Source organism: Malaclemys terrapin, chromosome 7 (assembly GCF_027887155.1).
Source record: "Malaclemys terrapin pileata isolate rMalTer1 chromosome 7, rMalTer1.hap1, whole genome shotgun sequence".
Classification (NCBI taxonomy): Eukaryota; Metazoa; Chordata; order Testudines; family Emydidae; genus Malaclemys; species Malaclemys terrapin.
The window spans coordinates 59,625,643-59,653,626 of NC_071511.1; the positions used below are offsets into that span (position 1 = coordinate 59,625,643).

Here is a 27,984-nt window from a genome sequence, read left to right on the forward strand (position 1 = left end):
GAGTGAGTGTAGTCCTTGGATGTAGGAGCTGGGGAATATCGAGTAGGGAGGAGGTATTACTTCTGTACAAGGCATCAGTGAGACCATACTGGATACAGTGTCCTGTTCTGGTGTCCATTCGCCAAAGAATTATATTAAACTTGGGAGTTCAGAAAAGAGCCATGAAAGAGATTTTTGCAGACCTCAAAACTACTTAGTGAGAAACTAAAGAAACTTTATTTAGTTTAGCCAAGAGAATGGTTAGAGGTAACCTGATCATGGTATACAAGTACAATAGAACCTCAGAGTTACGAACACCTCAGGAATGCAGGTTGTTCGTATCACTGAACATTATGATTAATCTTTCAAAAATATACAGCTGAACATTGACTCAATACAGCTTTGAAGCTTTACTATGCAGAAGAAAAATGCTGCTTTCCCTTTATTTATTTTTTTAGTAGTTTACATTTAACACAGTACTGTGCTGTATTTAGATTTATTTATTTTTTTGTCTCTGCTGCTGCCTGACTGCATACTTCCAGTTCCAAATGAGGTGTGTGGTTGACTGGTCAGTTCGTAACTCTGGTGTTCGTAACTCTGAGGTTCTACTGTACCTACATGGAAGAAACTTCTGATAGTAGACATCTTATATCTAGGAGAAAAAGGCATAAGAGCCAGTGATTTGAAGCTGGACAAATTCAGACTAGAAATGAGGCACAGTTTTAACGGGGGGTTGGAGGGGGGAAATAACAATTGGAACAACTTACCTAGGGAGAGGATAGATTCTTCATCATTTGAAGGCTTTAAATCAAGATTAGATATCTTTCAAAGACCCACTCTAGCTCCAAACAGAAGTTATGGGTTTGATGCAGAAATTACTGGGTCAGGTTCTCCGGCCTGCATTATGAAGGAGGCCAGAAGAGATTATCATAACAGTCCCTTCTAGTTTAAGCTAATAAAAATTATTATGACAAGCATAACTAGGCTTTTCCAAGTAAGATAACTTTGATTTCCTTCCAATTAGCACAATGCAATGATCTATATTTAGAGATATGAAACCTGCATGAGATTTAGAGAACCATTTTAACTAGTTTAGATACTACTGTACCTTTAATTTATTTAGCTTTTGTTAAAAGCATTTAACAATCGATCTAGAGGATATAAAGTATAACTTACAAAAATATAAATCTTGGTTATTTTTAGTATTTAAACATATTACTATATAGTTTGTGTTATTCAGAGAATATATATGTTTAACAATCTGAAATTAACCAGCAAACAAGTGACTGTGGGAAGGAGTTACATACGTCTTTTGTAAAATATATATTAGGGAAAGGTAACCAAAAGTGGTTATATTAACATACTGTATATATAAAAGCTTATACAGTACACTACATTTGAATCCCAAAGAAAAATGTACATATTAAGCCTTTTATTACAGCATTCTTTTTCAGTATAAATATGTGGATTAAAAGGTATAAGTGAGTGTTTAGGCAAAACAAAAATTACAATTTTTGTACAAAAAATATGATTCTAGAGTAAGCCTGCCTTTGCAGAGTCCATTTTTCACCTTCTTGGTTAGCTGAAGAGATAAAACAGTCAGGAAAATAGCACATACAAATGTAGCTTAGTCCTCAGTTTATGGCAAACTGTTTAAGTAGAAGTGATTACACTAAATATCAGATTTCTTAGCAGGCCAGGTTTTGTTTGTTTGTTTGTTTGTTTTTTAAAGTGGGCGATTTCTGGCTGATGAATCCCTGTTAATTTGCAAGACACACGATGACATTAAGGGAGATCTTTTGAGGGGAGCTTGTGTATTACTTTAGAGTCTCCTCATTCTTTCTGTGGATGGAGTTGTAGACCTGCATTCATTCATAAACACAGGCCAATTGATTTCCCATTCACAACTTTCCCAGTGTAGCTGGGCAGGGGGCGCTGGTCTCCTTAAAGGAGCATTGGCATAGACTTATCGGCAGGCACAGGTCTCCACAGACATATTGGGGTACACCTTTAAAACAACATTTTTGTTCTCGTCTAAGAACAGGACGCTGAGGGAGTTCATCTTGTCAGGAACGCAGCATGGTTCGGGAATGCCTGGAATGATTCCCACGGCTTTTACAATGCTCTGGATTGTGGCATGATTCGATGGCCGGACAATCTGGAACAGAGAAGGAAATAAATTACCCCTTCATTTATGGAAAGTCACTTTCCCATGGGCTTGGAAAAGAACAGCAGTTTTTTTTCTTTTTTGAATAAATGAAAATATGAGTCCAGATCATGGCTTCTCCCAGGCCAGTGAGTCAGAGGGGTGCAAAGCACAGAGACACCCCCCTGCCCGCTTACCTGGACTGGATTCTTACCCAAGAGGCAGCTATTAGTCATACTGCAGTGCTCATACTCCCTTAGCTTATGCATATAGGAGAGCACTGGCAGTACAGCTAGCACTCCATGCCCTAGGACAAGGGGCATGGCTAGGCTACTACAACTTGCAGCTGGAGTGAGGCATTTCCCTTTCCCCGCTATGTAGACAGGTCTCACTGCCTCCAGCCCCTGCCTGCTCACAATAGGTTTTCCCTTTTCCTCCACCTCAGCAGGCCTCTGGCACCCAGAGGCCTAACATGATGTTTGGAGGAAACCATTGGAACAAAAGGAAAAGTGGTATGAAGTCAGTTTGCAGTTCAACTGGTGCAATAGTGGTGCCTTAAACAATACATAGCTTGTGTTACTTTTACTACTGATTTTCTAATAGCAACAGCCCAACGATGTTCAACAATAGGGAGACTTTAAAAAGGTATGACCGAATGGAAATAGTTTAACACAGGATAATAAAATAAGCCAGGAATAAGTTCTCAGTATTTGGATCCAGGTACTGAAAGCACACTTCATCCAGTACTCGGCAATCCAAAAAACGCAGCGCAGCTCCGGCTTGTTGCTCAGTTACTTTATTAGGCATGTAACAGTTCTTCACCCATGCTGGCCAAGCCCAGCTGCAGGAGGTTTAGGTACAGGGTGGTACCACAATTCCAACTCATGTCATACACTACCCAATTTACATACAACTATCTTGGCTACTAACATCTGTACTTCTTGCATGTAAGGACCAATTGCTTCGCAGATTTAAGGCAAGCTCATCCTCTCAGGGTATTCCTTCCTACTTTGCTTACTATAAACATACCCACAATAGTTAGTTTAGTTAGTTTCTGCCTCCCTTGTTTACTAACAATAGTTAATTGTTTCAGCAATTACTTGTTCAGGCTTGTCTTAACTTGGGGATGCTTATATCTTAGTTAGCACTAAATGTGATAGTCAAACCATGATCTGGCCATATGGGGAAACATTTGCCATGAACAATTGTGTACCAAATCTGTGCACACAGTTTCCGCAAACAGATGCCTGCAGATCTGAAAATCCAGGGTTGCATATGAAGTCCCTTCACCCACTATTGAAATGCAGCAACCTCTAGGATGGAGCATGGCAGCTGTTGAACAGCACACAGAGCACTACACAGCTATTTAGGATAGAAACAATACCTCATGCAGTTGAAACTGTAGGATGATTTAAGAAGGCAGAGATAGATTTTCCCTGCGATAACAAGAACATTGCTGCTTTCACTGAAATGAAATACGTGGCATGCGCTTGATTATTTTTATATACAGGAGAGGGTTTTACGAGAAACAGGTTTGATCCTCCTACTTTAACAATCACAACATAATATCCCTTGCTGCTTTCTAACTACAGCAGCACATCAATACAAACTCAGCCAGGCTAAAATTTTCAAATGCTCTCAAACTAACCAAGGAACTTGGAGCTACTATGAGGATATGCTATGTGCTGGTCCTTCAGAGTCCCTACAACAAGTCTTGTCTAGCGCCTTATCCTTATTCAGGCCAGGCTCAGAATTCTGCCAGTCTTGTAGGAAGCCCGGCCCAAGTTTTGAGCAACCATGGGCTAGCTTTTGCTTTATCTTTGTGCCAATGCATGCTCTTAAGGGAAAGCTTGCAAGACTTGGAGCTGAAGGCACAGCAGGGATGGTGCTGAGGCAGTGGTATAGTCATGGTCCACATGTTACATGGTAGTGAGTTTAAGCTACACACAGCAGGCCAAATTCTGTCCTCATTTACTCCTTATCCGGTCTCACTGTAGGAGTAATTTGATCCTAAGAGTACAGAGGGGTGGGGCTGAAGCAGGAAAAAATACAACCAGGAGGTATAAGATAAAGTAGCCACCCCACACCTTTTATCTTACACCTTCAGACCCACCTTTCCTCTTCTACAATCCCACCACATGAGAAGTTATACCTACTTATGCCAATTTCCTGACTCACACCACCCTAAGAATTGGGTGTTATCTCATGGATTTGACTTCTCCCTCCCCTGGAAAAAAGAAAAACCAGGTTGGGGTTGCAAAACTGTATGGAGGGCCAGGCCACCGCCTGGCCACCGCCTCCTATCCATCCCCTCCCACTTCCTACCCCCTGACTGCCCCCCTCAAAACCCCTGACCCATCCAACCCCCCCGCTCCTTGTCCCCTAACCACTCCCTCCCAGGACCTCCCCACCCCAAGCCACCCCCTGAGACCCCACCCCCATCCAACTGCCCCAATCCCTGTCCCGACTGCCCCCCTGACCCATATCCACACACCTGCCCCCTGACAGGACCCCCGGGATCCCACGCCTATCCAACCCCCTGTTACCCATCCCCTGACCCCTATCCACACCCCCACCCCGTGATAGGCCCCCCCGGGACCCTCACGTTTATCCAACCCCCACCCTGTTCCCCATCCCCTGACTGTCCCCCCCCACCCAAACCTCCACCCCTTATCCAACCCCCTGGCCCCAGCCCCCTTACCATGCCGCTCAGAGCTGCATGTCTGGCAGCCACGCCACCCAGCCAGAGCCAGACACGCTGCCGCGCTGCTCTGCAGTAGGGTTACCATACGTCCTGATTTCCCCGGACATGTCCGGCTTTTTGGTGCTCAAATCCCCGTCCGGGGGGAATGTCCAAAGAGCCGGACATGTCCGGGGAAATAGGGAGGCATAAGCCAGGGTCCGCCCAGCACGATCCACTGGGTCCACAGCGCAGCCCAGCTGCCACAGCTACAATGCTCAGGTGGCGAACGGGGGGGGGGCTCGGGCTTCCCTCGCGGGCGGGGACCCCCCCGGCCACTGGGGGACCTTACCTGTGGCCCCGTTGCCCCGCGCAGCTTGGAACCCGGCACCGTGGGAGCTGTTTCCCGCGGGGACAGACAGGCCAGGGAACGTGCTTGGCGGCGGAAAGGAAGCTGCAGCCGGGGCTGCAGGGACCCGTGCTGCTGAGCGTCTGAAGCCCCCACCAGGCAGAGGCTGCCGGGGGAGCGGGGGAGCTAGGCAGGCGGGGGCATAGAGGCTGCAGGGGCAGGGGGTGCAGGGGCTGCAGGGCGAGTGGGGAGCAGGGGTCTCAGAGGCTGCAGGGGTGGGGGGGTGCAGGGGCAGGGGCGGGGGGTGCAGGGGCAGAGCAGGCGGGGGCATAGAGGCTTCAGGGGCGGGGGGTGCAGGGGCTGCAGGGCGAGTGGGGAGCAGGGCTCTCAGAGGCTGCAGGGGCGGGGGTGTGCAGGGCGAGTGAGGAGCAGGGGTCACAGAGGCGGCAGGGGGGTGCAGGGGCTGCAGGGCGAGTCGGCAGCAGGGGTCACAGAGGCTGCAGGGCGAGTGGGGAGCAGGGAAGCACTTAGCAACCCCCAACCAAGATCAGAGCGGGAGGGAGGAGGGGGAATGCAGGGTGCTCAGAGGAGGGGGCAGAGTTGGGGCAGGGGCTTTGGGGAAGGGGCGGGGTTGGGGCGGGGCTGGGGCAGAGTTGGGGCGGGGCCGAGGGTGAGGAATGGGCGGAGTTGGGGCAGGGCCAGGCCCCCGTGGAGTGTCCTCTTTTTTCAGTGTTGAAATATGGTCACAGAAGCAGCCTGAAGAGCAGACCTGTCCAGGGAGCAGAGCTGTAGCAACCAGAGCCAGAGGGGCCAGAGAAGCAGCCCAGGGAGCTGGAGGCAGAGCAGCAGCAGCAGCCGTGCTGAGGCCGAGTGGAGCTGGGGCTGGGGCTGGAGCAGTCCGGAGCTGGGTGCGGTGAGCAGCTGGGTAGAGCGAGGGGGATCCTGGACAGTGGGCCCTGCACAAGGAGACGTCTCAACCAAGAGGCCCTGCAGGCCAGGCCAGACTTGAGGGGGATCGTAACCCTGACAGGGCAGGGGCGATGCTGGGAAGAAGGGTCCTGCCACCTAGAGCCTGAGAGCATATCATGATAGGGGTCTACGATAGCCCACCAAATCAGGAAGATGAGGTGGATGAGGCTTTTTTAGAACAAATAACAGAAATACTCAAAACACAAGACCTGATAGTAATTGGGGACTTTAACTACCCAGACATCTGTTGGAAAAGTATTATGGCAAAGCACAAAATTTCTAGTAAGTTCTTGGAATGCACTGGGGACAACTTCCTGCCTGCCCTCGCTCCGCACCGCTCCTGGAAACAGATGGCATGTCCCTGTGGCCCCTGGGGAGGGGGTCGCCACGTGCTGCCCCCGCCTCGAGCGCCATCTCCGCAGCTCCCATTGGCTGGGAACCGCGGCCAATGGGAGCTGCGGGGGTGGTGTCTGTGGTAAGCAGAGCACGGAGACCCCCTGGCTCCCCCGCCTAGGACCCGTTGCCAAAGGTGTGTGCCGGTCACTTTTGGTAACCGGCTGAGATAAGCACTGACCCCCTGGCCACCTCCTGCACCCCAACCCCCTGCCCCAGTCTAAAACCCACACTCTCTCCCGCACCCAAACTCTCTCCCAGGGCCCGCATCTCCTCCCGCACCCAAACTCCCTCCCAGAGCCTTCACCCCATACCCCCCCGCACCCAAACTCCGTCCCAGAGCCTGCACCCTGCACCCACTCCCGCACCCAAACTCCCTCCCAGAGCCCAACCCCGCACTCATTCCCACATCCAAACTCCTTCCCAGAGCCCGCACCCCACACCCCCTCTTGCACCCAAACTCCCTCCCAGAGCCCTCACCCCATACTCCCCCACACCCAAACTCCCTTCCAGAGCCTGCACTCTGCACCCCGTCCCACACCCAAACTCCCTCCCAGAGCCCAACCCCGCACTCCCTCCCGCACCCAAACTCCCTCCCAAAGCCCAACCCCGCACTCCTTCCCGCACCCAAACTCCCTCCCAGAGCCTGCACCCCGCACCCCCTCCTGCACCCCAACTTCCTGCCCCAGCCTGGTGAAAGTGAGTGAGGGTGGGGGAGAATGAGTGATGGAGGGAGGGGGGATGGAATGAGCAGGGGGCGGGGCCTCAGAGAAGGGGCAGGACGGGGTATGGTCTCAGGGAAGGGATGGGGCAGGGAACAGGGCAAAGGTCTTTAGGTTTGCGCAATTAGACAGTTGGCAACCCTACCAGGTGGGCATGTGAAAGCCCTGGCTATGCCAGAAGAGCACGCCCATCAGCGCAGCCAGCAGCTCACTGGGCACCAGCAGCACAACTGGCAGCTCGCTAGGCACCAGCCAGCACAGGCGCAGCACCGCCCAAATGTCAGGCGGCCCATGTCCATGCGGGCGCAGCTTGTGCATGCGTGGGGGCCCACTGATTGTTCTGCCCAGGGGCCGGAGTTGCTGTCAGCGGGCCTGTCTGAAGGTGAAAGGCATTTTGGGTGAAAGTGATCATGCATTACATCTATGATTTCTTCTAAGGAAAGGAAGGAGTGAGAGCAGCAAAATAAGGACAAGGGACTTCAAAAAAGCAGACTTTAACAAATTCAGAGAACTGGTTGGTGAGGTCCCATGGGAAGAAAATCACAGGGAAAAAGAAGGAATGCTGGCAGTTTCTTAAGAAGACATTAAAGGCACAACTGCAAACTACCCTGATGTGAGGGAAAGATAGGAAGAATAATAAAAAGCAATTATGGCTTCATCAGAAGCTTTTTAATGACCTGAAAATCAAAAAGAAATCCTACAAGAAGTAGAAACATGGACAAATTACCAAGGAGCGCAAAGGAATAGCACAAGAACACAGGGAAAAAATCAGAAAGGCTAAGGCAGAAAATGAGTTACACCTAGCAATGGACATAAAAGGCAGTAAGAAGAGTTCTTTAAACACATTGGGAGCAAGAGAAAGACAAAAAGTGTAGGTCCTCTGCTTCGGTGGCTCTCAACTTATCCAGACTACTGTACCCCTTTCAGGAGTCTTTGTCTTGCTTACCCCCCAAGTTCCACCTCATTTAAAAACTACTTGCTTACAAAATCAGACATAAAAATACAAGAGTATCACAGAACACTGTTATTGAAAATGTGCTGACTTTCTCATTTTTACCATATATATATAAAATCAATCAATTGGAATATAAATATTGTACCTATATTTTAGTGTATAATATTTAGAGCAGTATAAACAAGTCGTATGAAATTTTAAATTATACTGACTTTGCTAGTGCTTTTCATTTCACCTGTTGTAAAACTAGGCAAATATCTAGATGAGTTGATGTACCCCCTGGAAGACCTCTGCATCCCCCAGGGATACACATTCCCCTGGCTAAGAACCACTGCTTTCCTTAGTAGGGAAGGAGTGCTCATAACTGATAACATCAAGAAGGCTGAGGTGTTTAATGCCTATTTTTCTTCAATCTTCACTAAAAAGGTCAATGGCGACCAGATACTCAACACAATTAATATTTACCACAAGGGTAAAGGAACACAAGCCAAAACAGGAAAAGAAAAGGTTAAAGACTATTTAGATAAGTTCAATGTATTCAAATTGGAAGGGCCAGATGAAATTCATCCTAGGGTACTTAAGGAACAAGCTGAAGAAATCTCAGAACCGTTAGCAATTACCTCTGAGAACTCATGAAGGATGGGGGAGGTCCCAGAGGACAGGAGACGGGTAAACATAGTATCTATCTTTTAAAAGTGGAACAAAAAGAACCCTTGGAATTACTGATCAATCAGCCTAAATTTTTGATACTGGAAAAGATACTGGAACAAATTATTAAGCAATCAAGTTGAAACACCTGGAGGATAATAGGGTTATGAGGAATAGCCTGCATGGATTTGTCAAGAACAAATCATGCCAAACCAACCTAATTTCCTTCTTTGACAGGATTACTGGCCTAGTGGATAGGATAGGTGGGAAGCAGTAGCTGTGATATATCTTTGTTTTAGTAAGGCTTTTGACACAGTCCCACATGACATTCTCATAAGCAAACTAGGGAAATGTAGTCTAGATGAATTTATTATAAAGTGAGAGCACAACTGGTTGAAAGACTATACTCAATATAAATTGTTTATTGTCACACTGGGTGGGTATATCTAGTGGGGTCCTTCAGGGTTTAGTCCTGGGTCAGGGTACTATTTAATATTTTCATTAATGACTTGGATAATGGAGTGGAGAGGATGCTTATAAAATTTGCAGATGACACCAAGCTGGGAGTGGCTGCAAGCACTTTGGAGGACAGGATTAGAATTCAAAATGACCTTGACAAATTGGAGAATTAGTCTGAATTGGACACGATGAAATTCAATAAAGACAAATGCAAAGTACTTCACTGAAGAAGGAAAATCAAATGCACAACTAAAAAATGGGGAATAACTGTGTAGGTGGTAGTACTGTTGAAAAGGATCAGGGAGGTCATAGTGGATCATAAATTAAATATGAGTCAACAACATGATGCCCTTGAGAAAAAGGCTAATATAATTCTGGGGTGTATTAAAAAGAGTGTCATATGTAAGACATGGGAGCTAATTGTCTTGCTCTACTTGGCATCGTTGAGGCCTCAGCTGGAGTATTCTGTCCAGTTCTGGTGCACCATATGAGAAAAGATGTGGATAAAATGGAAAGAGTCCAGAGGACAGTGACAAAAATGATAAAAGCTTTAGGAAACCTGAGCTCTGAGGAAAGATTAAAAAAACTGGGCATGTTTAGTCTTGAGTAAAAAAATGAGGGGGGACCTGATAGTCTTCAGATATCTTAAGGGCTGTTATAAAGAGGCTGGTGATCAGTCATTCTCCAGGTCCACTGAAGTTAGGATGAAAAATAATGGGCTTAATCTGCAGCAAGGGAGATTTAGGTTTGATATTAGGAAAAACCTTCTAACTCTAAGGATAGTCAAACCCTGAAATTGGCTTCCAAGGGAGGTTGTGGAATCCCCGTCACTGGAAATTTTTAAGAACAGGCTGGACAAACATCTCTCTGGGATGATCTAGGTTTACTTTGTTCTGTCTCCACACAGGGGGCTGGACTAGACGGCCTCTCAAGGTCCCTTCCAGACCAACATTTCTCTAAGTGAACTGGTTAGTGGGACTCAATTCCTAGCAGACAGGCGTCCACACTATCAAAACTGGCCACCATCAGAACTGGCACTTGTTTGGCAATCCCAGCAGCCAGGCTAGTGACTGACAGGCCATGGAAACGGGACTTATCCCTTACCTCACAGGTAGCCTCTCTGGGCCAAGGGAGAGGCACTTGGGCAAGGGGTGTCAGCATGCAGTGCTGATACCTGTGTTTTGGACATAGATTGAGAACTTCACTCTCTAGTCAGTTTCTTATTAAGATCCCAGCAGAAAGGAAAACACTTCTCTCCTGATTTGTCAATGCTCAGCATCCCAGATGTATCGCATGGCTCCAGCACTGTATCCCGCAAAGAGAGCACTTTGTTCTTTAGTTACAGTTTATCAATCTCCCATTCCCGTGTTGGCTGGTCTAGGACAAGTTTTCAGAGCAGCCTGAACCTGACCTCTAACTTTTATGACATCCAAAATCACATGCCCACATTCTTGACCACTCGTTTTGAGTGACCACATTTTTACATGTCCCAACATTTGTACTTGCCCTTGCAAATAGTATTTCCTCCCCCCACCCACCTCCTAGAGATTAAGTAGTTTGCCTACTTGGAAGTGGATAGCTGAAGACTGTATCCAAGAATTTAGTTTCCCTTCTCTGTGCTCAAATTGTGGGTGCTCAAACTTATCAACGACAGAAAATTTGGCTTTATATCTCAGTATTGTATTTATTTTCTCTGAAATACAAGTTGTGAGCAGCCAGCAAGCAGACTTTCCAGAACAGTGGGACATAACAAGAGACAGGCCCAAACCAAAACCACAGATCTGAACCCACACAGATTTTGGAGCTGCATCTATCAGAATTTCAACTCTGTGGCTCAGATGCATCTACATGCCTAATACTTCTGAAGGTCAAGTAGTGATAGCATGAAAACTGGATTCGTTTTGACACCTGAATACTTAGAGAGACCTACGTCTATAGTTTGCTGTTCCTTACCTTAGAAACAACTTAGCCTATTTATGATATATTTCAGATTTAAGATTTTTTTGTATTCCGACTAAGAATTCTTCACTCACTATTGGCCCTGTGCAGTGTGGAACAGCAGGTTTAACACAGAAAAACTGACATAATCAATTTGTTCACAAGAACCCAGATTTGTTGGAGCAAAGGGGCTTATGGCTGAAGCACAGGATTGGGAGTCTGATGTGGATTCTATGCCACAGACTTCACAAGTGGCCATGGGTGACCTCTGTGCCTCAGTTTTCCCATCTGTAAAAAGGGATGACACCTATTTCAGTTTTTGGAGATTCTCTGACGTAAAGCATTATCCGTTATTTGTGTGCACGTTGGGTAATTCATAGGCTAAGGCCAGAAGGGTCCACTGTGATCATTTAGTCTGACCCACTGCATAACGCCAGCCATAGGACTTCCCTCAATTAATTCCTATTCGAACTAGAGCAGATCTTTTCAGAAAAATATCTAATCTTGATTTTAAAATTGCCAGTGATGGAGAATTCACCACAACTCTTGGTAATTTTTTTCCCAATGGTTAATTACCCTCACGGTTAAAATATTGTGCCTTAGTTCTAGTATGAATTTGTCTAGCCTTTGGATCTTGTTTGTTTGCTGGATTGAAGAGCCCTTTATCATCAAATTTTTGTTCCTCATAAAGGTACTTATAGTCTGTGACTAAGTCACCCCTTAACCGTCTCTTTGTAAACTAAGTAGATTGATCTCCTTCAGTCTCTCACTGTAAGGCAGGTTTTCCAATCCTTTAATTATTCTTGTGGCTCTTCTCTGAACCCTCTCAGTGTATCAACATCCTTGTTGAACTGTTGACACCTGAACCAAACACAGTATTGCAGTAGTGGTCGCCAAATACAGAGGTATTACAACCTTGCTATTCAAAAGTCCTCGGTATATGCATTATGCTTTACTGCTCATCTGAGCAGTTTGCATGCATTTTCTATGTAAGAACATAAGAATGGTCATACTGAGTCAGACCAGTGGTCCATTTAACCCAGTATCCTGTATTCCCAAGAGTGGCCAATGCCAGGTGCTTCAAGGGGAATGAACAGAAAAGATAATCATTAAGTGATCTAACCCATGTTGACCATTCCCAGCTTCTGGCAAACACAGGCTAAGGACACCATCCCTGTTCATCTTCTCCAATAGCCACTGATGGACCTATCCTCCATGAACTTAACTAGTTCCTTTTAGAACCCTGTTATAGTCTTGTCCTTCACAACATCCTCTGGCAAGGAGTTCCACAGGTTGACTGTGTGTTGTGTGAAGAAATACTTCCTTTTGTTTGTTTTAAACCTTCTGCCTATTCATTTCATTTGGTGACCTCTAGTTCTTGTGTTATGAGAAGGAGTAAATAACACTTTCTTATTTACTTTCTCCACACCAGTCATGATTTTTGTTTTCCTTTTCTGTACCTTTTCCAATTCTAATACATCTTTTTGAGATGGGGTGACCAGATCTGCATGCAATATTCAGTATGTTGGCGTACAGTGGATTTATATAGAGGCAATATGATATTTCTTGTCTTATTATCTATCCCTTTCCTAATGATTCTCAACATTCTGTTCACTTTTTTGACTGCCGCTGAGTGGATGTTTTCAAAGAACTATCCACAATGACTCCAAGATCTCTTTCTTGAGTGGTAACAGTTAATTTAGACCCCATCATTTTATAAGTATAGTTGTGACTATGTTTTCCAGTGTGCATTACTTTGCATTTATCCACACTGAATTTCATCTGCCATTTTGTTGCCCAGTCACCCAGTTTTGTGAGATCCCTTTGTAACTCTTTGCAGTCTGTTTTGAACTTAACTATCTTGAGTAGTTTTGTATCATCTGCAAATTTTGCCACCTTGCTGTTTACCCCTTTTTCCAGATCACTTATAAATATATTGAATAGGACTGCTCCTAGTACAGAACCCTGGGGGACACCACTATTTACCACTCTCCATTCTGAAAACTGGCCATTTATTCCTATCCTTTGTTTCCTATCTTTTAACCAATTACTGATCCAGGAGATGACCTTCCCTCTTATCCCACAACAGCTTACTTTGCTTAAGAGCCTTTGGTGAAGGACCTTGTCTAAGGTATTCTGAAAATCTAAGTACACTATATCCACTGGATCGCCCTTGTCCGCATGCTTGTTGACCCCCTCAAAGAATTCTATTGGATTGGGGTGGCATGATTTCCCTTTACAAAAACCATGTGGACTCTTCCCCCAACAAATGTACATTTGTCAGGTTTCTGAAGTTGTATAAGTTGTGCCCTGCTTTGAAAGTGTGTTGTTTAAAAATCCAAGTCTCTACAAAATTAATTATCTCCATATCTTACAAAAACTCCATAGATTATCTTTTCTAGTATTTTCTGCTATTTCTTATGGTGCCCTGTTGAGGGCACAGATAATATCTACACATTTGAATGTAGAAGGACATCTCCAGTGAGTGTAGAAAACTCATTTGTCTGGTGGTGCTGAATGAGGAGTTAGATATAAGATTGCTTTCACATATGCAGGTTCTAGCAGCGAAGAAAAGCAGGAAATCATAATAACCATAATGTACATCTGGGGTCAAATCTAGAAGGCAAAGCTCCCACAGGACTTCAGCTTGGAACTTTATTAATAAGTTTCATCTAGTTCTATAGAAGGGATTCAAAACACAGCAGTAACACTACTGTATGATGTATTGTTGGGCCCCATTAATGTAGAATCTTCCCTCCCATCCAAAAGCAAGCTGAAGATTTGGTGCATGTGATAATAGTTTAATCCATTGTGTATGCCTGTGTGCTGTGGTTTGAGGTCATAAAACTAGAAATATTGGGGTGAAGTGTAAGTTGAAGATCCATATTAAGAAAAATTTCTTAATGGCGATATCTGTTAGGCTTCAGAATAGGCTCCGAAATAATTTGGTGGAAACCCTATAGAGGACAGAGCACTGGACTGGAACTCAAAAGACCTGGGTTTGTTTCCTGGCTTCGCCACTAGCCAGCTGGATGACCTTGGGCAAGTCACATCACCTCTCTGTGCCTTAGTTTCCCCAACTGTAAAATGGATATAGTGATACTGACCTCTTTTTAAAAGGGCTTTGAGATCTGTGGATGAAAAGCACCATTTAAGAGCTAGTTATTTGCATTAAATTAGATTGGACAGAGCCCTTGAGCATTGTGAAGAAGGGGAAAATCCCACAGTAGCAAGAGCAGTTGGATGGACTAAGTAATCTTAAATCAACATATTGCAAATAAAGACAAGTGCATCAGCAGTAGAGACTCATACTACCTTGGGCATTGGAAACTCGCAAGCCCCAGCACAGTAATATGCATCGAATGACTTGGGAGATATGATCCATTCATTCCAGCCAATGTCGGCAAAGTCCACTTTCATGTATCTTCTAGAGCAAATCCTGGGCTCGTTCCATTGTTTTCGTCTGGCTTTCTTCATGGTTTTCTCATCAAAATTTAGCATCTGAGATTTTGAGAGCACCTCTGTGTTTTCTTGACCTTTCCTCCTCCGGTCCTTGCGTGAGGTTTTGGGTTTTAGGGACTTGTAGGCACTTTCCCATATGTCATGTTTGTTGTATTTGTTGTTGTTATATTCCACCTCTGGCAGCTCGTTGTTCTGGATAGAGCTGGAAAGAAATATGTCCCTCCTGACCCGGGTGTCTGTGGAAGCATTGGAGGATAGGCTGGGATCCCCATCACTGGAAGGGAACGGGTCATATCGCTGTAGAGTGACGGCCACACTGTTGGGTTCTGATATGGCCAGGTCATTAGCATAAACCAGTATGTACGGTAAGTGATTGGTTTGCTGTTCGGGGAAGCCCTGGTATTTCTCTCCAGAGTCAAGCTCCACACAGAGGATGAGCTCACCATCCCGTTTAGATTCCTTTATGATGTGGGAGATGTCCTTCATCTGCCAAGCCCCTCGCCTGTGGAGGAACACTGTGACATTGCCTTTCACCAGCCCATAGGCGGAGTTCTGGAGAATGCTTCGGAAAATGAGGCTGAGCCGTGGGATCTGGGGCAAATGGAGGAGGCGGCAGGACGAGTTCTTGGAGCGTTTGCAGAACACTTCCCGGTGCCGGGGGCGCTTGTCCGAGTAAAAGTGGAATGTGGCAGTGAGAATCAACTCTGAGTCCTGCATGGATGTTAGATTGAAGCAGTACAGGGGCTTCTGGTCCAATAGGTCTGCAAGAAAGTGAAGAGAGACCAACAGATCAACACTCAGGGGACAATATATAATTAACCATGAATGCCAAGTGTCACTAAATAGTTGGGCTTACAGACCCAATGCTCTTCTCATGTACCTCACTATAGGCCAAGAGTGACTGGGCTCAATGGAGTTAGACCAGCTTAAAACCAAGCTCAATGAAAGGAGACTCAAAGCACTTAGAGACCCCAACAAGGTCAGTGCCCCAGTGTGCTAGGCTCTGTGTAAACACACAGGACTCCCTGCTCCCAAAGAGTTTATAGTCTAGGCAGCCAAAAGAAAGATGATCATCCCTGCTATACAGATGGGGAACAGAGGCATAGGGAAATTAAGTGACTTGCCCAAGGTCACACAGGGAGTGTGCGGCAAAGACGGGAACTGAATCCAGACCTTTTATACTCTGGCCCACTGCCTTAACCAAAAGACCAGCCTTCCTCCCAGTTCCTTCTGCTCCTCCTCATTCCCATTCCTTCCCTACCTCACTCTCTTTCCTACATCCCTCCCACAGGCCCTCTCTCCCATCCTGGGAGACGGAACAGCCTCAACATCCAACAAGCCTAGAGCTCAGGAAGCCAGCACCCAAGGATTTGCTTTCAGCGAACACACACACATACAGGGGTCATTCTGCTGCTGTGTCACCATCTTCCCATAGGCTGGGACAAAGCAGCCCCAGGACAGTTACCCCTCCCCTTGTGCATTGTGCTGGAGCCAGGCAGGTTCCTCTCAGTCACCAGGAACTCTGATTCTGGCACTGAGAGCAGGGAGACGGTGTTTCCTGTGCTCATGATGCACCCTTTATGAGTGCCCAGCTAGTACGGAGAAGGAAGAACCAACCTGACTGATGGCTGCAAAGTGGCATAGTGCAGAGGTTCTCAAACTGGGGGGCATGTGCCCCCAGCAGGCATGGAATGTATTCTGGAGGTGATGCAAAAAGAATTATGAAAAATATTTACTGTGCACATTCAGAGCTGGGCATCTGGAGAGCAGCGGCTGCTGGCCGGGCACTCAGGTCTGAAGGCAGTGCTGCCGTCAGCAGCAGCAGAGAAGTCAGGGTTCTAATGCCATACCAGAGCTGGGTGCCCAGCTAGCAGCCGAAGCATTCTGCCTTCAAAGCTGGGCGAACAGAGAACGGTGGCTGCGGGCTGGCCAGCCAATGGGGGCATGTAGTGAGGTGATGTGGCTCTCCGCCGCCCCGGAGAGGGAAGAGCCCATCCGGAGGCCGGAGTGGGCAGAGCTAGGGAGCTCTGAGCCCGCCCCTCAGAGGGTCAGGCGGCGACCCAGAAGTATAAAAGCTCGCCCTCACAGCTCAGTCAGTCCCCAGCCGCCAGAGCGACCAGACGTCTCCAGCCTAGCTTGTGACTGGGAAGACCCTGCGGCCCAAGGCAGCCGCCAGGACTGGCCGGGCCTGCCCTGCGCCCGCTATCCGCAGGAGCCACCGGGCCTGCCGATCAATCCCTGCCCTGACGAACCCATGGTCCTGGATCCCCCAGAGGCCAACACCAGGACCAAGGTAGGCCCCGAGGAGGCGTGTGGAAGTAGTCCAGGGGCAGCCGACCCCAGTCTGGCTGCATCACTGCCCGAGCCTATGTCAGTGTGTTGTGGCCAGGATCCACTCTGACAGCAGCGGGTCTTCTGCCGCTGCTAGGGCCCCGGGTTGGGACGCAGTGGAGTGGGAGGGCCTGCGTCCCCCCTGCCACCCAACCCGTGAGTGGCAGTCTCCCCCTCTCCCAGGCCTTTTGAGGCTTGGGGCCTACTAGTGTTGCTCAGCCCTGACTGAGGGCCTGAGCTCTTGACTCAGTGTTTGTTGCCCCGCCCTGACCTAGGGCCTGGGCTTAATACTTTGTACTCGTTTGTTGCTCAGTCCTGACTGAGGCCTGAGCTCCTGACATAGCATTATTGCCCGCCCTGAGCAGGGCCGGGCTTACCGTGTTCTTACGGTTACAGCAAGAGCTGCCGAGGGAGACCCCATGGCCAGACGAATTTCCCAAGCTCACCGGTGTGTAGTGAGCCGGTGTGGCTCCCCGCCACCCCGGAGAGGGTCGAGCCCCAGCAAACTCTTGTACAGGGCACAAGCTACTACAGACACAAAGAAGAGGGGCATGATCAAATAAGTTTGAGAACCACTGGCATAGCAGACAGAGCAGTGGCCTGGGACTCAGGTGACCTGGGTTCTACTCCTAGCTCTGCCACTGCCCTGCTGGGTGACCATGCACAAGTCCCTTTATTTCTCTGTGCCTCAGTTTAACCAGCTGTAAAATGAGGATAAGAATGCTGCTCTGCTTTGCAAAGTGCTTTGAGATCTATGGGTGAAGAGTGCTAAGTAGAGCTCGGTATTAATATAGTGGGGACAGGGCAGACTAACAGGATGGGGCACAAGGAAGGGGAAGTGCAAAGCAGAGACAAGATGGGGTGGCTGCTTCAGGCTCTCCCATCCCTTCCTTTGACCTTCCTCATGCTCTTCTGGTCCCTCCCCAAGTCTGGCCTTGAGGCCCTCTGGTTCCCACTGACTCCCCTCAGCCATCCCTGGCTTTGTCTCCACTGCTTCTGCTAGGTGAGAGGCTCCAGTCTCCTCAGATACTCTTCCCTCTGCTCTGGGCACCCTGAGCAGGGAAGAAGGGACTATTTGTCTCGGGCGAGGAAAGTCCCACAGAGCTGTGAGACTGAGGCAATAGAGAGGCTTCTAACTGGAGATGGGCCAGAATCAGCCCCTGTGAGATTTGGGGATCTTTAGATTGGGAGCCAGTTCCAAGCTTTGGGGCTTGCCCATGGCAACTAGCTGGGTAGTTCATAGGCCATGTGTACCTTAGAGGATCACCAGTTATGTGGCATTAAGGAGAAGCCACCAGAGAGTCAAGCCAACAGGGAGGGAGGCTGGGAAGTGGAGCTAGCCAGGATTTTTGCCCTATGTGAGTTCTAGCAGCTCTGCCTCCCCTTACCAGACAACGCATTTGCCTGTCTGCTTCCCCCTCACCCCAATGCCAGTTCCCAACAGGAACCAAATAGAGTCCACCTCAGGAATGCGTGTACAGCTCCATGGGGGCAGGGCTGTGGCAGCCACAACAGGTGGGGCAGCAGCACAAGGCTACCAGATTCATTGCGGGAGAGGCCTGCCTTCAGCTTCTTTGCAGAGGAGGGCCAAGGCAGCGAGAGGGAGTCAGAGGTGAGAGATGCAAGGGGGAAAGAGGCCAATGACAACAGATCGGAGGTGTGTAACCCCAGAACACTCAGTCCTAGGGGTATAAGGATGTGGAGGTTTAACTCCTCCCTCCCTCCCCCCATTCCCATGCTCCCACTTCTGCAGAGAAATTAATCTACTGACCCAGAGCATAAGACTCGGAATCAGGAGATATGGGTTCTACTCCGACACAGGATTCAGGCAGGTTTGTACTCAACATGACTAAGCCATGCTTCCCCAGCTACACTATTTATACACATGCTAGCTCTCACTGGGCTACCGCGAGTATGTGTATGTGGGCTGGGGAATCACACTCCTAACTTGTAGTGTAGATGTATCCTAAGTCACTTATTTTCCTTGCCTCAGCTTCCCAATCTCTGTAATAGAGAGTAGTGCTTACCTACTTCCCAGGACTTAATACTTAGCTCTTTGTAGCTCTTCTTATTCACTGATCAGAAGGCACTTTACACAAGTGATTGGTAAAACTACTCCTGTTTGGCAGAGGGGAGAATAGAGGCAGAGAGAAGGGAAGTGAGTTGGTCACAGTCACACAGTAGCTCAAGAGCTGAGACTAGTAGCCAGGTTGTATTCACAGTCCAGTTCCATATCTGCTAGACTCTGCTGCAAATATTTACAAAATGCTTTACTAGTCGTTGGTGCATGCACACACAGAACTTCAGTGCAATATAGTTTCATATCCCTTCTCCCCATCACTCCCTTTCTCCACCCCACCCCCCCCAACTACTAGGGATATGGACATGAAATCAGGGCTCTGCTAATTCTTCCCCACCAGAAACTAATTCATAATCACACCAATCAAGCACACAACTGATGCTGAAGAGATGTTGGACATCCTTCTGCAGTGGCCAAGTAGTAGCAAGACACCCAGGTGAAATTGATTTGGGAGGTAAAGGCCCCTTAACAGCTTTAACTAGTGTGAAATGAAGCTGCTAGACTTTTAAGCAGGCCATGCTGATCACAGTGCTGGCTGCCAGTTCATTTCCTATTGAAGTTACCTGAGACCCAGTTATTTTCTGAAGCTATCTTTCCCCTTCTGCCCCATCTTAGCAGTTATGGTCCGTGGGGAACATCAGCTGCTGATTCCCAAGGGAACTCACCATCAGTGAGTAAGGTGCCATTAGGATAGTGCTTATGTCTGCTTTACATGTGCAAGGTTCTGGATTTGAGTCCCAGGGGGACCAGCTGATCCAAAGAGCCACCAGTTGCAGTACAGAATGGAAGAGACACCTTCATCTAGGCCTTCTTGTAAAAATGCAAATCAACTGGTAATTAATATGACTATTTCCAGGGAATAATCAGATAGGAGATTAAGGAAGATGTGGAATATTGCTGTCTGTTTTGGGAGGGCAGTTGACAACAGAAAACACATCTGAGGTTCCCAGGGTACTTTAAATAGGACCTAAGACTAATATTCCTATAAGTCAGGTTAGCATGTTTCCCTATTTTACAAATACATTCTCTCATTTCTATTTCCCTATTTAAGACCAATGTTTTCAAAGTTGGGTGTTTGATTTTCAGAGGTGCTGAGTACCCACAGCTCCTTTTGTCTTCACCTGGGGCAGTGGGAACTCATCATGTCTGTAAATGAGCTTACTTCTACATTTAGGAACCTAAAATCGATGTAAATCTCTAACCTTTGAAGATTTTCACCTATAAAGCTTGTCTGAGGTCACCCAGCAAATCTATGGCACAGTGGGACTTCTAATCCTATACTTTAACCAGTAGACCATGCTTCCTCCCTTTTATGCAGCATTTGGGGGTCTAGTTTAATGCATGGGGGGAAGTCTACTTTGCTTTTGCATATAGGTCCAAGTTCTGGTCCTACTGTAGTCAGTGGCAAGACTCCTATTGCGCAGGATTTGATCCTTAGGATTCAAACCTGACTCTTAAGCTCTAAGCATTTCATTCTGCATGCAAAATGCCCGTGTAATTAGCTCTTGTACAGTGTGCCATTGTTTCATGAAGCAAGTAGCTATTTACACCATCCCCTGAGTTGTCCCATAAGGTACAGCTTATTCAAGTTTTAGAGGGCTGTTTAGAAACAGCACCAGAATCAGCAGACTGCCCTCAATCTGTTATATATCAAAACAAAATCTTGGTGTTTTTATTTTTGTGACACAGCTGTAACAGCATTCCAGGCTCAGAAGAGTGGGTAGCTTCCCTTCTAGTTTATCCATAGCCCTAGGTGTAAAGCATTTACATTTTCAAGAGCTGCATGGATCTGAAAGGTGTAAACACCACAGGGAAAGTCTGTTCTTGGATTCCCATAGCATAGGGTTCCCACTGAAGACAATGGAAACCAAGGACACAGCTGACAACAGAATGTAGCGCGCCAAGGAGGGCAAGAATTAGGATGATCTAGGGCAGTATAAATAAAAGTAGCAGGATGAAAGCAAGCACAGGAAAACTTTGGCTGGTTGTTAATCATTAGATCCGTTAGGCTATGGAATAGCCTCAAGCAATCCAACTTCCACTCTGTCCTCCTGGGAGACATTTAAGAGTGGGCATTACACTGGAGAATGTCTTGTAGGGTATAATGCCATATGTCTTGGGATAGGGTTGATGGAGTAAACTCCCTAATCGGTTTATTTCCATCTAATGTCTCTGGCGCTATGTACAGCAAACTGAATACTTTTACCTGCTAAACCAACTGTTTACTTGCTCCAAGAACACATGGCATCCCCTAAAAATGCCATCATCAGCCTTACAATAGTCTGTGAAGTAGTGGTTCATTGGCACCCTTATCATATTGACATCTACCTTGACATCAGTTGGCCTGGCTGTAAAACAGGCCTTCAACTGATATTGTTGATGTTAGCTAGCCGAAGCATCTCCACTGTTCTTCACACTTCAATATAGGTATCTAATCAGCAGTAGCATCTGGATGCCCAAACCAACATCAGAGCCCCATTGTGGTGGATGTGGTGCATACACGGTAAGAGACAATCTCTGCCCCAAAGAACTTACAGTTGAAAGAGACCAAGGAAGAATTATTAGCCCTATTGTATAGAAGGGGGGTGGAGACATGGAGAAGCTAAATGACTTGCTTAAGGTTACACAGGAAATCTGTGGCAGAGCCAGGAACCGAACCTGGACCTTCCAAGTTTCAGCCCAGTGCCTTAAAGAAGTCCAAAGGCTACAGTGCTTCAAGCAGATGACTGGAAAAGGAATTTCCATTTAGCTGGAAATTCCACAATGGTGACACTTCATTTCAAGGCAGAATAAGACACTGACATTTTGGAATTTCCATTGAAATGGGACGATCCAATGACATGGGACAATCCACTTTGGTGTTGGCTTACCAGGTGACATACTTGCAGCCAGCTAGCCTGCCTACCCCGCCCATCTGCCAGGCTGGAAATCAGATTGGCTGTTTTCTCTTGAATCTGTTGACAGAATTGACACATTCCCACAGAACATTTCAATTCCGTCTGTGCCCCTAAGAATCTATCAAAATGCCACCTGGCAAAGGGTTCACCATTCTGTAACAGTAGCTCCTGACAGGCCTCATGAACTCACTACACCCAACACATTGCTTTTATAGTATTTATACAAAGAAGGTCAAGTGAGGTATCTAGTAAAAGCTTGTGTCCTATTGAGCCTCATAATCGCTGAGAGATGGATGTACTGAGGCTATTTAAGGAGTCCTGTATATAGTCTGGAAAGCAGGTTTTAAAGTCTGAGTCAAAGCGGGGTTGACGAACAGGTTTTGACCAGACAAAGGATATATATTCATTCCCCTGCCTTGGTTCACATGTAAAGTAAATAAGCATTGTAAGTCAACACAACAGAAGCCCCTTTGCATACAATGTCAACATGAAGATGTGAAGGCAACATGGAAACAGCTCACCAGGGAATTACCATGGGGTCATCCTGACTCCGGGGACAAAACAATGACTTTGGGGAATGTAAGGGGAAGGCAAAAAGACACCCCCTCATCCTTCGCTGAGGAAGCAAGGACAGTGCTTTCTGCATTTGTGAAAGGGGGACCCTATCCATTTTGGTTGGAGACACTGGGAGATTGCTTTAGGTGAGAGAAACTACTTTAGACAAAGGTTTAGCCCGTTCCAGTTCAGTTTAGACACTAGGGAGTATATTATACTTTTTGTTTGATATGTAACCATTCCTCTTTCCACCACTGTGCTCATTCACTTTCTCTTAAGCCTTAGCTTTTGATAATAAACTTATGATTACCCGTAAATAGAGCTCAGTGCTGTGATGTGATATTGGAGCTGATCCTCGATTGAACCAGACAAGCTGGGGACAGTTTAGCTGGTAATTTCTGAGAGTGTCCAGAAGGGTGGGAGACTTCAGGGGAATGATCCAAGAGGACAAAGCAGTTGGGGTGCACTTACCGTTAATCTGCAAAGCAAAGTAAGGGCTGCCAGAGCCCTGGGGAAATTGTTTGGGTGGCTAACAGACTGATGCTGTCAGGGAGCTGACACCCAGGTGATCATCAGCAAGTCTCTCTCCTAAAGGAGGGGAGGCGGGGGTGTTTACAAGGTGACTCATACTCCTGGGCACCCCAAGAAAGCGTCACACTATTGAATCAGCATTTTGCGACAGAACAGTTTTCCCATTGGAAAATTTTCAGCCAGCTCTAGTCTCAAGGGTTAAGTCTAATCACACAATCACAAGGGGGAGTCTAGTGATGGGCAGCCCTCCAAAGGGTCAGCGTTCAGGTTTGATTTGGGTAGCCCCAGCTTATCCAAGCCTCTGGAGACTGGGAAAGTGGGGCTGGACATCTCAACAAGCTTTCCCAGACCACCAGCCATGAGCCGGAACAGCCTCTTAGCACTTCCATAATCTGCTGGACACCAGGCGTGGCCACTGCTCCACTCAGGAAAGCGTGGAAAATAAGTATTTCTCCGTGATGACTCAGAGTCCTTGGTTTAGCAATATAGCGGTCCATGGTCCAAATGAAGGAGCCTGGCTGTTCAGCAAAAAGAAGAACAGGAGTACTTGTGGCACCTTAGAGACTAACAAATTTATTAGAGCATAAGCTTTCGTGGACTACAGCCCACTTCTTCGGATGCATATACAGTCCACTAGGGGGCTTCAAAGCAGTTGCATGACTTCAGACTAGAGCTAGGCTGCATTTTGGGGAGGATTTCAACATTTCAAAATTTGGTTTTGTTCCAAGTCAGAACAAAAAATCAAAATTTTGATGTTTTCCACAAAATGGAATGGGACGCTGGAAGAGCCAGGTGTGCAAAGTGGCAGGAGACCAAGTTGCCTGTGCAGCCTTTATTCGGCTCTCTTGTGCATGTGCATTATGATGCAATCTTTAAGTACATGATTGCATTGCTTTCCCCACATCTGCATGACCCCTGTCTCATTAGTGCATAAGATGGAGGTGCTCAGGGAATGAGTCAGGGTTGTGTAGCAAAGGAGGCTGGTGTCTGTTGGAGCACTGCTTTGTTTGTTCACGAAGTTGGGAAGCATGTAGTAAAGCAACATGAACAGAAAGGATGGTCTCGTGGTTTAGACACAGTTGAATTCCGCCCAGGAGAACTGAATTCTGTCTGCCGCAAAAGTGTAGGTGATTCTCAGCGAGTCACAAGGGGTCATAAATTGTGTGTCCGGCTTTCTGGATGCCCAGTGTGAAACATCTGGGGCCAGATTTGCAGAACTGCTGAGCACTCACGACTGCAACTGGAGCAGATTGGCACTGTGCTTTGAACATATGGAGTTCTGAGTGCTTGGAAACAAAAATCAAGCCTGGGGAGTCTCAGATTGGGAGCCCGAAGTCAGCGGATACTTTTGCCAATTTGGGCCTTAATATGTTTGCCTCATGTCCCCATTTGTAAAATAGGGTTGGTACCTCCCTATTGTCCGAAACCCCTGTGAGGTAATGCCATTACTCTTTGCAGCACTCTTATTACAGCAAGGAGCACTACGGATGAGCCCACAAGGAAGTTAACTTGGTTTTCAGTGCAAAGTTTAGATGGTGTGTAGCAAATAGGGCACAGGGCTACATTTGAATGAGGAAGATGAGAAATATTGAATCACTACTCAGTCAGTGAGCACCATCCATGTTATGCACTGAATGAGACAGGGATCCTGTGGAGGAAAACATTAGTATGTGATCTTGTCATTAAAGATAGTCTCATAATGCATATGTACCAGGGGACAAATTAAGATTGCATGGGCAATCCTAATTCTGGCATTTCTTAACTTCAGCGTGCTTGATCCAACTGTCTTTTAAATATGTAATATGATGTATCCTAATGCAAACAGCCTTATGTTACAGAGGACCATGGGAATCTTAGGAAGGATGTACCCAACTATTTTTTTTTTAAACTTAGAGCTATCACTGGAAGAGGGAAACGAACAGATTTTATAGCTGCCACATTGTTTTGCCTGTCACAATAAAGGGTTGCCATAGGTGTTATCTGTACAGAAATTTCATGTATGTTGCTAAAAGAAAGTGATGCTTCCCTGTCCCCCAAATTCCTCCCTCACCCAAGAACTCTAGGATATCATGAAGGAAAGGAAGGAAAAATCAGATAATTTCTCCCATGCTGGTCTTGGACATTCTTATACAGTAGCTAATCTCAGAAAATGGTGATCCATATTTTGTAAATTACCAAGGACAATAATGAGAAAAGAATGTTATTTCCTTAATAATTTGGCCACAAGGGGCCTGGTGGAGGGGCTTTCCTCTTTCAGGCTGCTGAAGAAAGAAAGGAGATCTAGTAGAAAATACATTGGTTTCAGACCTGGCTTTGCATTTTACTCAGTGTGTGAGTTTGGGCAAGTTACTTCCAATGCTCTGTGCCTCAATTGGACTATCAATAAGATGGATATCAAAATACCCACCTTTGTGAAGTTATGTTGATCTGTGAGACTGTGGGTAAGAAATGCTGCTACTTAAATGCTAAGTACTATTACATTTCAATAAATGGCATGTGTGTATGTTTTAAAATAAACTCAGCCACCCAAGTCTATTCAAGTTACTTTTAAAACAGATTAACCAGAGTATGAGTAAGATTACATCATAGGAAAGAAGGAACTGGTTTACCAGATCAGACCAGTGGTCCAGGACCCTGTCTCAGGCAGTAGCCAGTATTAACTGCTTCACTGGAAAGTGCAAGAAATGCTGTAGTAGTACGATAGGCAATCATCTGCCATTGGGGAAGTTTCTTCCTAGCCCCCATCATTAAGTGGTTGGCTAATGCTCTGATACAGGAGGGTTTGCTCCCTTCCAAATGTCTGGGATTTTTAATAAAACTCTAGATGTGCACATTAACCTTACATGCATTCAGCTGAGCATAAACTCCATGCAGAAAATGTTGTCCATTTTAAACTACATTTTACATATACTTACAATACTGAAAAGTAAGTTTAACGTGCATTGTTATAGCAATGACTTACTAATAACTGCTTACTATAAAATATTACATACTGCGTTGCACTTCACAGAATGCAAGTGTTTTTAAAAACCTATGCAATCCTGACACTGATTCAAATTTTTAATATGCTTATCTAAAACATCCTGAATGCACTAACGAAGTGGACATTCACCCACGAAAGTTTATGCTCCAATACATCTGTTAGTCTTAAAGGTGCCACAGAACCCTCTGTTGCTTTTTACAGATCCAGACTAACATGGCTACCCCTCTGATACTAAAATAAAAAGCCTCTTTTGAAGTGAGAAAAATAATACATGTATTGGAATTCCAAAAGGGAGGATTTTTTTTATTTTGCTAATCTTTTCTAATTCGTCTAAACAATATCTTAACCCTGTGCTGAAAAGGGTTTCCCAAAGATGCCATTGGCCCAGGCACTAATGCCAATGCTGTATTTGTTTTTTTGGTTTATTTAACAAAGTGCCAAATAAGCCTCAGTCTAAATATTGAACATCGCTTTTCTTCAGTTAAGTGATGGGCAGTTTCCTAGATTGATTTAACAAACGCATTTCAGAATAAAGTGTTTTGGATGCAGCAGGTCTCCCATTGATGTAAGGCAGCAAAGGAAGACAGATTCCCCCACCCACTCTATTCTTTTTAAAGCTAATACTAGGTACCACAATACATGGAGAGAGAGAAGTTTTAGAAGGTCCCATAGGTGGCGCTGTTTCTAAGAGGCTTCTGGAATTCTTTGAAAGACTTGGATGCAAAAAAAAAATCGATGAAGTTTGCACAGTTGTCATCGTAGTTGGGGACTTTTTAATTATCTTAGGAGCGAGGAGACCCCTCAGAACTAGCGGGATGCCCTTTGGGAAATCGCTTCTCCTGGCTGATAGTTTTCTGCCACGCCAAGGGCTGCTTTAAAAAAGGCGGACAGTAGTTTTTTGGTAAACAAATGCGTCCTCTCTCGGCTTCTGGGCACGCATGGAGACTGGACGTGGCTCCCAGAGCAAAGGGAACGGGCAGCGGAGGTGTTAGCAGGGAAGCATCCAGCATTGCTCATCTAGTCAAGGAAACCTTCCACCTCCGTCACCGACACTCCGCACAGCTAGGGACAGGTTCGCAGGAGTCCGCCTGCGGCGAGCCTGCACCAGAGGACGGGAGCTGTGCCCACGACCCCGGGGCCCCCCACCCCCGCAGTGCCTCTGACCCCCACCCCCCGCGCGGAGCTCCGCAAGGGCTTACCCAGCCTGGCTTTGAAGCTGCGCACCGTGTTGCCGTCCCCAGGCCGGCTGCCTTCGCGGCTGTACTTCTCGTAGAGTTTAAGCATGTGGACAGCTACCGCGTCCTGAGCGAGGCTGCCCAGCGCCGGGGAAGGCGAAGAGCCCCCCGGGGGGTCCCTGCTGCGGGAGGCGATGGCCAGGGGAGCCGCGGGGGGCCTGGGCTTGCGGCTGGCACTTTCCTCCTCCGCGGGGAGCGTGTGGCAGCCCCCCTGCCCCAGCGCCCAGAGCAGCAGCCAGCACGCCAGGCGGCCGGCCATCGGGGGGATCCTGCTGCACCGAGACCCGCGGGGAGCTGCGGAGCCGCGCGCCGGCTCGGGGATGCTGCAGCCTGGCTAGCGGCGCCCGCTGGCTGGGGCTCCAGGTTCCCCCTGCTGCAGCCGCTCTCCTGGTGCCCCGGGATGCGGGCTGGGGTGGGGAGGTGGGAGCGACCCCTCCGCGCTGCTGATGCCGAGCCCGCTCGGCCAATCCCCTGGCCCGCGAGGTGAGCAGCGCTGGCACCGGGGCTGGGGGAGGTCGGGCTGGGCTGGGGGCACGGGGGGAGGGACACACACACCCGACCATGCGCGGCTCTGAAATTGACTCGCCGGGGGGCGAGGGTTTCCGGAGGCTGGAAAAGTTTGCAGGGAGCGCTACGGTTAGTTCCCTCTGCTTCCAATACAGCGTCTGCATT

At 47.1% G+C, this 27,984-nt stretch overlaps 1 protein-coding gene across 2 annotated transcripts; it reads right to left on the minus strand.

Moving 5' to 3' along the window:
• Positions 1-193: 193 nt before the first annotated feature.
• Positions 194-27,728, minus strand: GDF10 (growth differentiation factor 10). Of its 2 annotated transcripts, XR_008445582.1 has the most exons (4): positions 27,277-27,728; positions 14,554-15,461; positions 747-2,137; positions 194-631 (listed from the first exon to the last, which is right to left on the minus strand). XR_008445582.1 is itself a non-coding variant. In XM_054033362.1 (3 exons), exons 1-3 carry the CDS (start codon positions 27,569-27,571, stop codon positions 1,946-1,948), a joined length of 1,395 nt encoding a protein of 464 aa, XP_053889337.1. In that variant the 5' UTR covers positions 27,572-27,728; the 3' UTR covers positions 194-1,945. The 2 variants fall into 2 exon arrangements, 1 of the variants encoding a protein (XP_053889337.1); XM_054033362.1 differs by having other exon boundaries at positions 194-2,137.
• Between the last annotated feature and the right edge of the window lie 256 nt (positions 27,729-27,984).

Excerpts from the sequence above, each read along its gene's own strand:
- GDF10 (XM_054033362.1), bottom strand. The coding sequence starts at position 27,571 with ATGGCCGGCCGCCTGGCGTGCTGGCTGCTGCTCTGGGCGCTGGGGCAG. Across the intron at positions 15,462-27,276 it reads CAGCTTCAAAGCCAGGCTGG|ACCTATTGGACCAGAAGCCC; the intron begins GTAAGCCCTTGC and ends ACTTTCTTGCAG. Across the intron at positions 2,138-14,553 it reads GCGAGTTTCCAATGCCCAAG|ATTGTCCGGCCATCGAATCA; the intron begins GTAGTATGAGTC and ends TCTCTGTTCCAG.